Source organism: Schistocerca serialis, chromosome 3, assembly GCF_023864345.2.
Source record: "Schistocerca serialis cubense isolate TAMUIC-IGC-003099 chromosome 3, iqSchSeri2.2, whole genome shotgun sequence".
Lineage (NCBI taxonomy): Eukaryota > Metazoa > Arthropoda > Insecta > Orthoptera > Acrididae > Schistocerca > Schistocerca serialis.
This window is the reverse complement of record NC_064640.1, coordinates 702,238,740-702,251,331: the sequence shown is the minus strand read 5'-3', so window position 1 is coordinate 702,251,331 and position 12,592 is coordinate 702,238,740. Positions and strand designations below refer to the sequence as shown.

The following is a 12,592-nucleotide window of genomic DNA, read 5'->3' as shown; positions in this document are numbered from 1 at the left end:
TACCATTCCACTCTCGAATGGCGCGTGGGAAAAAGGAACACCTAAATCTTTCCGTTCCAGCTCTGATTCCTCTTATTTTATTACGATGATCATTTCTCCTTACGTAGGTGGGTGCCGACAAGATATTTACGCATTCGGAAGAGAAAGTTGGTGATTGAAATTTCGTAAATAGATCTCGCCGCAAAGAAAACCGCCTTTGTTGCAGTGACTGCCACCCCAACTCGCGTATCATATCAGTGACACTCTCACCCCTATTGCACGATAACACGAAACGAGCTGCCCTTCTTTGCACTTTTTCGATGTTTTACGTCAATCCTACCTGGTAAGGATCCCATAGCGCGCAGCAATATTCCGGTAGAGGACAGACAAGTGTAATGTAGGCTGTCTCTTTAGTGGGTTTGTCGTATCTTCTAAGTGTTCTACCAATAAAGCGCAGTCTTTGTTTGGCCTACCCCACAATATTATCTATGTGGTCTTTCCAATTTAAGTTTCTCCTAATTGTAATTCCTAGATATTTAGTCGAATTGACAGCCCTTACATTTGTGCGATTTATCGTATACCAAAAATTTATCAGATTTCTTTTGGTACCCATGTGGATGACCTCGCACTTTTTGTTTAGTGCTAATTGCCACTTTTCGCACCATACAGAAATTCGCTCTTGATCACTTTGTAATTGGAATTGATCGTCTGATGATTTTACTAGACGGTAAATTACAGCGTCATCTGCAAACTATCTAGTGGGGGCTGCTCAGATTATCATTTAGATCATTTGTATAAATCAGGAACTGCAGAGGGCCTATGACACTACCTACCGGAACGCCAGATATCACTTCTATATTTAGTGTGGGGCTGTAGCCCTTGGATAAGTAGCTAATGAATAAGTTTTTGGTGTGCTGGAGAATGTTGACTTATATGGTGATGAAATATGGACACTGCGAAAGTTCTGAGAGCAGCAGCAGGAAATGTAGGTTTCGAGAAATATTACACGCAGCATCTGGAAATATATAACAATAAATGTGGAGGAACTAATAAAGGTAAACGAGGAAGACGTTTCATAAGGATGATCCAGCGTAGGAAAAGAAATTGTCTGAGGCATTCGAGGAGGGAAGGATGATTAAGGTTAAACGTCCCATCGATGATGACATCATAAGAGGAGGAGATGATCAGTTCAGAAACAATATAGATGATTTAGAACAGGCTCGTCCAAACTCTGCTCCTGGAGCGCTAGCGCCCACGATCGTCCAAGGCCAGCGTCCCGGGCGAATTTGTATGTTGTTGCTGTGGCCGAGTCGTGTCGCTTAGCTGACCGTGCGGTCCGCCCGCCGCGCCTCTCCGTGCCGCTGTACGCGGGCTTTGTAATAAGGAAGACAGACCGCCGTGCCAGCAGAGGTCAAATGCTTTGATACGACACAAAGACGTTAGTCAACAGACGTAAAGCTACAGTGGATCGAACAGCATAAGACAAAAAATAAATAAAATAAAAAAAAGGAGGAGCGGTGCGTCCGCATTATTTAAACCCGAGAGGGAAATTAATTTCTTTTGTACTGCTGTCCAAAATCATGCCAAATATTTAGCATGTCATCGGAAACTCATGTATTTAAAAAATACTCGATTGAACGGCACTTTCATGCCTGTGACAAAGATCAGTTCGAAAATGTGTCGCAAGAGGACCGCCAGTGAAAGCTTGAAGAACTGAAAGAAAATTTCAAGCAGCATTACAGTGAAGTAAGTGTTTCCTGTCGTAGGACTCTTTATTATTTATAAAGATGATAAAAGAAACTATATTTTATAATCTGATATATCACTTGGCAATGTGCCAGTTACCGCATATCAGATTGTCAGCAACAAGGAACATTTCTTTTTGGTTAATTTTTATATCTGGGTCGCACAGACATAAGAAAGAGTTTCAGCTGCGTTATTTTTTCCACTTACTTTATTACAGTAGCCATCACAAACGCTCTCTCGGTCAGCAAAGTGTCATTAAGAGTCATGTATTTGTGTTTTGATGGATGGGAAAACATGTTGTAGTTTTATCTGTGTTTTCAATTAATGAAAACGCAAATATTCCAATAGATAAAAATATATTTTGGTACTACATTTCGCTGTCAAAAAAAATAGTTCAAATGGCTCTGAGTCCTATGGGACTTAACATCTGTGGTCATCAGCCCCTAGAACTTAGAACTACTTAAACCTAACTAACCTAAGGACATCACACACATCCATGCCCGAGGCAGGATTCGAACCTACGACCGTAGTGGTCACATGGTTCCAGACTGAAGCGTCTAGAACCGCACGGCCACACCGGCCGGCATTTCGCTGTCCTTGCTAGCGTCTATGACCGCTTTTCAGAGAAACTGGGGGGAAAACTAACCTAAAACCAATCTTTTTTTGTTATTTTTTATTTGGATTTCAATGAATGAAACAATTTTTTAAAAACAGGATTGTATAAAATTAGTTGTGAGGTTCTTTTTTGCCGTGGTAGGAGCAGGAAACAGATGGACTAGGTTTGCGAGCAAGTTAAAAACGCTCGCTGAGAATTGCGAAAGCAGGGAAATCCTTTGCGGCAGGGAATCTCATCAAAGATTGCGTGGTCGACACGGTGGATTGTATTTGTCCAGCAGACCTCATGGAAAAATTTTAAAAAATAGCTGTTTCGCCTCAAACTGTTGCTCGCCTAGATATGGCCTCAGATATGGAGCAGTAATTAATGGAGAAAGCGGCAAACTTCGTTTCATTTTCTATCGCTCTTGATGACTCCACGGATGTTGTGCACGTATCTCAGCTCATCATATTCATTTGGGGTGTGGACGACAATCTTCACCGAAGAATTTCTCGGCCTTATACCATTAAAAGACACAACCACGGGTTTGGATATTTTTAGAGCCGTGGAAAACGTGTTCGAGTCAACGGGTTTAAAATGGGAACGCCTGACCAGTCTAACAATGGATGGAGCACCTGCGCTACGAGGGATACGCACTGGGTTCCTGGGTTACTTCAGGTCAAAATTGGTTGAAGTCGGCTGTTCCGTATTCGCGGCAGTCCATTGTCTGTTACACCAGGAGGCACTTTGTGCGAAGATTGTCAGCATAAAAAATGTTTTGGACACAGTTGTCCGAACGGTTTATTATCTTTGCTCGCATGGACTCTCACATCGCCAATTTAAATAATTTCTGGATGATATCGAAGCGGAATACCCGAAGATCCCCTACCACGCCGAAGTAAGACGGCTGAGCAGAGGAAGGTGCTTCATCGGTTTTTCTCCTTGCGGGACGAAATCACTAACTTTTTGGAAATGAAAGGACGTCCAGAAGAACTACTTCGTAATCCTAAGTGGATGACGAATTTGGCTCTTTTGTGTGACCTAAATGATTAGTTAAATACTTCAAACATTTCACTCCAAGGGGAAAATCACTCTGTTGTTGATTTAGTGCAGACGATTCAAGTAATTGAAAAAAACTTATTTTGTGGAACAACACTTGCGCGAGGAGAATTGTAGACACTTACGTGCATTAGACAGCGTTAAAGAAGATGTCGAATTTTCAGATTATGTTCAAATCATTTGCGAATTACAAGAAGAGTTTGAAAACACATTTTTGGAGATAAATTGGCTTCAACAGGCCTTAGATATATTTGTTCGCCCGTTTTCCCTTCGTGCAGAGCACGTATCAGAAGTGTTTCAAGCAGTGTTGATTGACCTGCAGTGCGATATCCGCCTGAAGGACCGCTTTTTTCTGTGTAAAACTTCGGATGACTTTTACAGCTGTTTTCCACGAGAAAAGTATCCTTCTTTGCACAAGCACGCGGCCAAAGTTCTCTCAATGTTTGGTTCCACGTATATTTGTGAGCGCTTTTTCTCCCTTTTAAAGATTGCTAAAACTAGGAACCGTTCGCTACTTAGCGATAAAAATTTGACTAATTCTTTGAGGTTAGCCGTCTCCCGGAATATTATACCAAAGCTAGACAAAATCATTTCCTCGAATAAGGAAAACGTGTAATAAATTGTCTTCTTTTACAATGTTGACTGTAAGGATTAAATGAAAAATGTTCAAATGTGTGTGAAATCTTATGGGACTTAACTGCTAAGGTCATCAGTCCCTAAGCTTACACATTACGAAACCTAAATTATCCTAAGGACAAACACACACACCCATGCCCGAGGGAGGACTCAAACCTATGCCGGGACCAGCCGCACAGTCCATGACTGCAGCGCCATAGACCGCTCGGCTAATTCCCCTCGGCGGGATTAAATGTATTTATAACCTTAATTATATATTTTTCGTAAGTTTTCAAACTTGGTCAAATAAAATCATTGCTTACAAAACAGCAAACTAAGGCTCCGATGTCTAAACTCTGAAGAGGGATACAAGAAGCTGTAGCACGAAGTACAACAAAAAAATATTTACTTATAACTACTAACAGTAAGAATGAGACTCTATATCGCTTAGGTAAAATTATTTCTAAAATAAAATATTTATGATACTAGTTACTTTAAGAAATTGATATCTTACAGAAGACGCCTACTGTACATATGACGAGTGCTCATGTAAAATACTAATAGAATCAATTTGTGGGTTAGAAAACTACTAAGTTGTTCTCCGATTGTTGTTTTGGATATTGTCTTCTAAGGCTTTGGGTAGTAATTCTGCCACACGAACGCTAATTGTTACCTAAACAGTAAATGGTTTGCTTGTTTTACCGCTCATCGACCACTTTTACAGAGCTGCGCTTCCTCTGTTACTTTGTTTTCGTTGGCTCTGACCACGGGACAGTCCAGCTCAGAGCAGTGTGTGCGGTCTCACTTGCTCCGCAGCTGTCTCTGTCGCTGCTATGCCGACACTAGCGACACACGATCGCATACGGGGCGCTGAACTACACTGACTTGCGACTGCGGGGCGCGGTCGCGGCAGCGCCCGCCGGGCGCAATTCTTGGATGAGCCTCATTTAGAAGAACTGTGAGTGGACGAAAGGATTAAGTACAGAAAAGGTAAATCGAAAATGATTGCGGAAAAAGACTAAGAAATCTAAAACGTTGAGCTTCCAGAGTAAGACCTACTCGCAGGATACACATGTTCATGATCATGATGATGCTCGTGGTCTTGCGGTAGCGTTCTCACGGGGTCCCGGGTTCGATTCCCGGCGGGGTAAGGGATTTTCTCTGCCTCGAGATGACTGGGTGTTGTGCGTCTTTCATCATCATTTCATCCTCATTCACTCGCAAGTCGCCGTAGTGGCGTTTAAGAACCTGTGGAGCGGCGGCCGAACCGCCCCGCGAGGGGTCTCCCGGCCACCAATGCCATTCGCTCATTATCATCATCATGATGATACTGTATCCGGTGCCCATTTTGTGCTTGAAATATACCGTAATATCTCAACACATAGCGTGAGTAGAATGCACGCTAATGTAGCTAGATTTTTGCTACAGTTATCCGTACTATAGCTACTTTATATAAAAAGAACTCTTCCTCACCTACCCTTAATATAAATACAAAGACAGAATGAATGTAGGCGTCGTTCCAAGTGGACTACATCACCTTTTTAAGTACTATCGATATTTGTAAACGTCAGTACCGTCTCTAAAGACCTCGTAGTTGACTGGATATTAAACCCCAATATTCCTGACGCCTTCTTGAACTCGAGTATACACTAGCAGTTATTTCTTTAAGCCGGCTAGACCAGTATAAAACAGACGCAAAAACTCACTAGCCGGTATGCTAGGATCTCTGCGCCTCCGAAGGTAGTCTAATGCGCTTTCCTTTGCACAGATACAATTCCGTCATTTTCTGATACGGATATCGAATCATGTTGAATCGATCGATTTCTAAGCGGATGATTCAGATTTCTCAAAAAGGACGGACATTGAAGCACCGGCTAGGTCCAAATAAGAATGACAGAAAAGGCTCATTTTCTTAGCTCCCCTGAAGAACACCACTTTGTTGGCTAGCGACTTGAAGGAACAACTTAAGTTACTACAATACGAAGCAAAATACCAGTAAGTTTCTTAAGTAATCGCTACAGTATCGAATATGCATCTACGTCTACTTCTACATCCATAATCCGAAAGCCACCTTATGGTGTGGGGCGGAGGATACTTTGCGTACCTTTGTCCTCCAATTTCCTCCTTTCCCGTTCCAGCAAAGAATGGACTGTGGGAAATTCGACTGTAGGCAATCCTCCGTGTGAGTTCGAATCTCTCTGATTTTTACCTTCGTTGTATTTACGTGAGGTATACGTGAGAGGAAGCACTATACTAGCTGACTCTTCTACAACTGTACGCTCTCGGAATTCTAAAAGTAAACCATACCGTGAAGCACAACGCCTCTCCTGTCCAGTCTGCCACGATCTGGATAAGCATCTCAGTGACGTTTTCGCCCTTACTAAATGAACCTCTGAACGCGTTTCTCTTCTTTCAGTCTCTCTCTTATCGATTCTATCTCGTAAGGATCCCACACTGTCAAACAATGTTGAAGTATTTGTCCAACGATGGTTTTATAGCTTACTGATTTCGTGGATGGACTTCATTTCCTGTCGATTCTTCGAATGACTCTGTCTGGCATCTGCCTTACATGATACTAGTTTTATGTGGTCATTCCATTTTAAATGACCCCTTACGTATTCTTTCAGTTATTTAATAGATGTAACAGCGTCCTGTGACTCGTCAGCACTCTTCTTGTCATACAGTAATGAGTCTTTCTGCCTATCTATCCGCAGTACGTTACATTTGTTAATGAGTGATAAAACACTCCGCTGCAGAGTGAAAATCTCATTCCAGTGATAAAACAATTTAAATATTCACCGTAGGCTGTGAAATTCTTTATAAAAAAACGGTTCAAATGGCTCTGAGCACTATGGGACTTAACTTCTGAGGTCATCAGTCCCCTAGAACTTAGACCTACTTAAACCTAACAAACCTAAGGACATCAAACACATCCATGCCCGAGGCAGGATTCGAACCTGCGACCGTAGCGGTAGCTCGGTTCCAGACTGAAGGGCCTTGAATCGCTCGGCCACTCCGGCCTGCACTTTATACAAGATGACGTTTATTTTGCCATGTGTTAACTTACAAAACTGACCCGTTTCGGCCTGTGACCATTTTCAAATGCCTGTAAGAACAGTAGCAACAAAGTAAGACGGTAAACCACTTATCGCTGATAGATTATTTACAATTGTCAAACAAGTGGTTTACCTTTTTACTTTGTTGATATTGTTATTACAGACGTTTTAAAATGGCCAGTGGCCGACACGAGACATTTATGTAATGTAATAAATGATGCAATACAGGTCGTCGTCTATAAAGAATTTGACAGCGTACACTAGGTATTTCAAATGATCTCATCATTCCGAAATTACTTGTAGACTGTGAATCCACAAATGAAGAAACTTCTCTTGATGGTGAAGGTCAATTGCCAGTCCTTGCACCAAGCGTCGATAGTCGGCGCAACTTTCGTATCTCAGAAATTACAGGAGATTGGAGTATTACGGAATACAATTTATATTTGTGAGCATAATTTACTATCAGCATGATTCATATGCACGAAACCGAAACGAATAGAAAAGGTAGCTTACCTTGACAACTTATATCTTGTGAAAAAGTAATTTGAAAAATGAAGGGAAATAGGCGGGTAATAAATAGTAGAGGATTGAAGATGTAGAAAACAAACTATGTTTGGCAAGAAACACGATGTAAGGAGACAGACAATACACTATGTGTAATAAAATACAAAATACAGTTTTGCAGTTTAGTACGGCAACTAAGTTTATTTTATTTGCAGAAATCACAAATACCTGGAACCTCCCTTCCCGGATCCAGAATAGTCGAAGTGGGTTCAAATAAAATTAAATCTCTACTTTTTTTATCTTCGGGAAACTTTCCGTCGCTAATGAGAGATTCAGAATCGTTGCCTTACGTAGGTGAATTCCAGCTTTTCTACTCCTATTCGATGTCTCTTTCCGTATGTAACACTTATATCGATTGGAAGTAGGTTTCTATTATGTAACTGTGTATCTGCAGTTATGGAGTGTGGATTCTGATTTATTTAATCTCCTTAATATGTGACAAGAAAACTAGAGTTTTGTAATGTATATATGAAAAAAGCAAAAAGATACGTTAAAATGATAAATTATTATAATATGTGTATGTTCACCAAAAGAAAATGTTTATTGAAAGCTGGTTCATACTTAGGGCACTTGTATTTGTAACATGTAGAAGCTATAGGTAAGTCCCCCACCCCTCCCCATTGGCTGGCCGGGGTGGCCGAGCGGTTCTAGACGCTACAGTCTGGAACTGCGCGACCGCTACGGTCGCAGGTTCGAAACCTGCCTCGGGCATGGATGTGTGTGATGTCCTTAGGTTAGTTAGATTTAAGTAGTTCTAAGTTCTAGGGGACTGATGACCTCAGAAGTTTAGTCCCAAAGTGCTCAGAGCCATTTGTCCCATTTTTAAGTCCCCCCGCAACGGAAGCGGAATGGCGCGATGTAGAAGGTGGTTTTGGCGGTCGAACTGAGCTGTTCCTTTGTGTGATCGGTATGCACTATGTGGCTAGCCGTAGCACGGTACACTTCGACGGTGCTAAGAGAGGCAATTGAAAGTTGCTTTACAAAGGATTTGCCTTGGATCTGGATCCGGCTATTATTTGGTATTCTCGGCATAAAGAAATGGCTCCAATATGTTGAAAATACGACGCCAAGAAGAGATTTTATAGAGCATTCTAACATCAAGAACCGTGAGTACAGTTAGCCGCCATGTCGCTTGCCACCAATCTTCGCCACTGCTTCACTAACTTCATCCATTCAGTAATGTATATGGGCACTGACCAGTCAATTTGTGTATTGTTTTAATAATAATCATAACATTATAAATACGTGTCCGGAACCATATTTTCAATCCTGAACACGAACCTATGCAGGGTCCTCACCTAAGTGCCACTAAAACCTAGTATCCTGATTTAAATGAACAATTCTTGCATTCAAGAGTTTAAAAGTGATTTTTTTGTCTAATATAAGAGTAGTAATAAAAGTTAAAGTTAAAACCACAAAAGTGAAGTTGGATATGCTTTTGCTAAAGTATCCTCAGTTTATTATAAACTATAGCTTTGTAGGATTACAGAACAAAATTGTGTAAATATTATTGTCTAGAATACTTGCTTCACAGGTGATAAAAAGGTAAATACGTTAACTTCATTTTCAAAAATAGTGTGGTTTTGATTTCTATCATGAATGGTTCCTTTTCGAAGTTAATTAAGCCCAGTGTTGTATTTTCCTGTCTTGCAAAGTAAATTATGAACTACTCCAAGTGAAGTGAATGATTAGCTTTTTGAATTAGTCTTTTCTACTGTAATAATCAGAGAGCGTTGACTAGTGAAACTATATTAGTTTATTGGGTCCCCATCGTATTCTCCACTTATTAGGAAATAATTAAACTATTACTGTTGCCAAGGAAAACGATTATTTGTAGAGGAGCTTTAACATTGTATTTGTGATATTATTCATCTTTATTTGTTTTTGTCATGTCAGTTAAGATAAAAGCCCCTCATGTCCAAATTTAGTTCTGGACTTCAAGCAGTAACATTTCACTATTTGATTAAGTAATGCTTTAGAGTGTAGCTGTCATTAGTATGAGCTTGGTGCAAATCTACTCCTATAACTTGCTGGTGTGTGCGTTATTGGTAACTGCTGCTACGCACAGTTCAGAGAGCACTGTGTCAGTTTGTATTCTTTTACATTGATGAGCAAGTATACTAGACAAAGGAAGATTATGGTCTAATGGCTTGACGATAACAAGATCATCTGAGACGGAGCACAAACTCGGAAAGGGGTAGGAGTGTGAAGAAAAATCGACATTGCATTCCTCTAAGCGACTTGAGGAAACCACGTAAAATTTACCCCTGGGTCCGAAAGAGGAGTTAAACGGCCGTGTACCCAAAATTATACTAGAGATAGCTACGGTGTTAGAGACGCAACGAACATGCCGCCGCACCCATGGCGAAAGCTCGTACCGAACACCACCGTGGCAATCGAGCGCAACAGGGGGACGGCGCCCGGTGTTAGTAGTCCACTTGACCGCAACAAGTCGTGAATGGTCAACGCATGGGACATCCCATCTCCGAGATGCGCCAGACAGTGGGCTTTTTAGGTGACAGTGAGTCAAGACTTTTCCGCGAGCACCTACAATTGGGGACGGCCGCAACGGCCAGGGCCGGCTGCCGTGGACAAGGCTGACAAAACTTATTGTCCACTATAATCGATTCTAACAGCAGGCAGAGGGCTCAGCAGTGATAATTCAGAGCTGAAAAAATGCAGAATCTTCTCTTTTGTATGGGGACAGAAGCTAACAGCCTGTAACTATACCTCTGCCCAACGCGCATCACAAGGCACAGAAATTAGCTTAGGTGCAGGAAGCACAGCAAAAGGTCGCCTAAAATTATGAGTAACAGTACACGTTAAGAGACCGAAATTTCTCGCGACGTCATCCTCGTATAAAGCCTTTTCCGTGTTATTGTCACGTCAAATCTCAGTAACATCTCCGATCATTCGACGAATCCCTCCATTGTCTTCGTCGCCGCTCTTGCAGTGACCATTACCCATAGACAGGTTGTGATTGGCCCGCGTACGTCGTCATTATGCCAGAAATTGTGTCCATGTCTGCTAGTGGTGCCACAGCTCTTTTAGAAACGTAAACATTTCAGCATACTTTTCTGTCTCTTCTCAGAAACGAGAGCTCGCTTCCGAGCACAACTATAGCCCGTATCTCGTTGGAACCAGTTATCTCCAAGAAGCCTAGTACGTAGAAGTGTGGGACAAACTTTGTTTCACCAAACATTATACTGTGTTTATTTTTTAGACCTTGCTCAGTTACTAATGATTTTCTTTAAGTTCTCGATTTTTTATGTGCCTTTGGTATTCTGCGGTGAATTGCTTACGTTCCTACGAGAGCAGTTGCGTCACCGTCTCTAGCAGCATGACGTAATGACGAAATACGCCTTAACAAGCTCTCTGTGGTCTATGCACGGTCGCCACAAAACAGTCACGGCAGTCAGTTATTCCTGTCGAAGGCGATGGAGGATTTCGTCGAAAGCTCTAGGTTTCACTCAGATTTCTCACAGCAATAAAACCGAGAATGATTTATATAACACTACACGATGTTAGTCGTCGACGGCAGGTTATGAGTACATCGGAAGTCACATGAGGAGATGCATACTACTTGCCAACGCATACTACTTCGGGCGGGTGAATCCATACTTGTGCCGGATATGTTAACATGGTATGAAATGGGGCCCCTCAAATGGTTGTCATACTCCTCTAATTTACGAACGAACAGAAACCTCCTGTGTGATGTGTATCCATTTTGTTCACCTCCCGGCCGACTTGCACCTTCAGCAACATCATGCATTATCACATTGTGTTAGAATGGTTTGAGAAACATTACACGGACACGAGAATGCTAATAAAAAGGAATCTTATCAGAATCAGAGGAAAAAGAGCTCGCATGACGCTATCAAAGCCTACAACAGGTGGCAGAAAGTACGATATTTACCAAGTAGGAAGAAAATTAAATTGGAGCCTAACGACGCGTCGTCGACGAGGTCGTAAGGAAAAAAGTAGTAGGATGAATTGAATAAGGGCTGCGAAGAAAACTACCTGCGTCCCTTTCAAATAATCATCCTTGAATTCCCTGTAATCAGTTTAGAGAATCCAAGAGAAGCCTAAAAGTGGAATACTAGACATGAATTTGAAAAGTGGTCCGCCAGCGCCTACACAACAGGGCAACTTCGCTCGGTTGTGTTACTGGTCCAGCCATCAAGATCTAGGTTTTTGTGTTTTCCCTGAAACGATTAAGGCGCTTACAGGGATTACATCTTTGAAAAGGACGCTGTAGGAATCCTTGCTCATACTTTTTCAGTCTGAACTTGTGCTCCGCTTCTAATTAAATTGTTGTCGACGAAAAGCTAAACCTCTTTCTTCATTCCTACCTGATTCCATTCGAGCGCCAATTAAATGGTCAGCCTTTCCTCCATGGAGGATAGTTTTCTTTTGGCTGGTCTCAGAGTCAATCCACAGTCCTGAATACCTTGTGAGGCCTGCAGGGGGGCGTGCTCTATTTCATCTGCATATCGTGGTCCACAATGATGAAACTCCACATCTAGCCCTTCCATCCGGGGGCCAGCTGTGCGCGGTCCCTTGCGGTCTAAAGAACGGATGCCAGCGTCCTGCTTAATCCATGTGGTTAGGCCCGCCCCCTCCATCCCAACCCCTTTCCTTTCATTTGGTTTCCGTGGGAAACTGCGTACGCTAGTTGCGGCCTCTTTAACCACAGACCAAAGCATTTCCTTTCCCATGCAGCAACACTTAGCACCTCGGAAAGGAAGAAAAAGAGAGCTGGGGCTTAACGGACCGTCGACGACGACGTTATTGCCGACGGAACAGAAAGTCGAATTGGGCGTGTCCTTATTAACAGTCCAGCGTTGAGGGTCATATCCTGAATCTATCATCCATTACATTGCAGATTACCTCGATTACTACACCTGATAAAGATTAAGTCATATGGTCGAAGATATCCAGACTCCTAATAAAAACATCATATAATATAGTGAAATCC

The 12,592-nt window shown here is 42.0% G+C and overlaps 1 protein-coding gene across 1 annotated transcript in view; it reads right to left on the bottom strand.

The window, feature by feature from the left end:
* The window catches only part of LOC126471116 (deoxyribonuclease CdiA-like), a 49,468-nt gene extending 37,229 nt beyond the window's left edge, over positions 1-12,239 (bottom strand). The window contains exon 1 of the mRNA XM_050099198.1: positions 12,065-12,239. Within this exon, the coding sequence (XP_049955155.1) occupies positions 12,065-12,239 (175 nt within the window). The remainder of the gene's footprint in view (positions 1-12,064) is intronic.
* Positions 12,240-12,592: the final 353 nt, after the last annotated feature.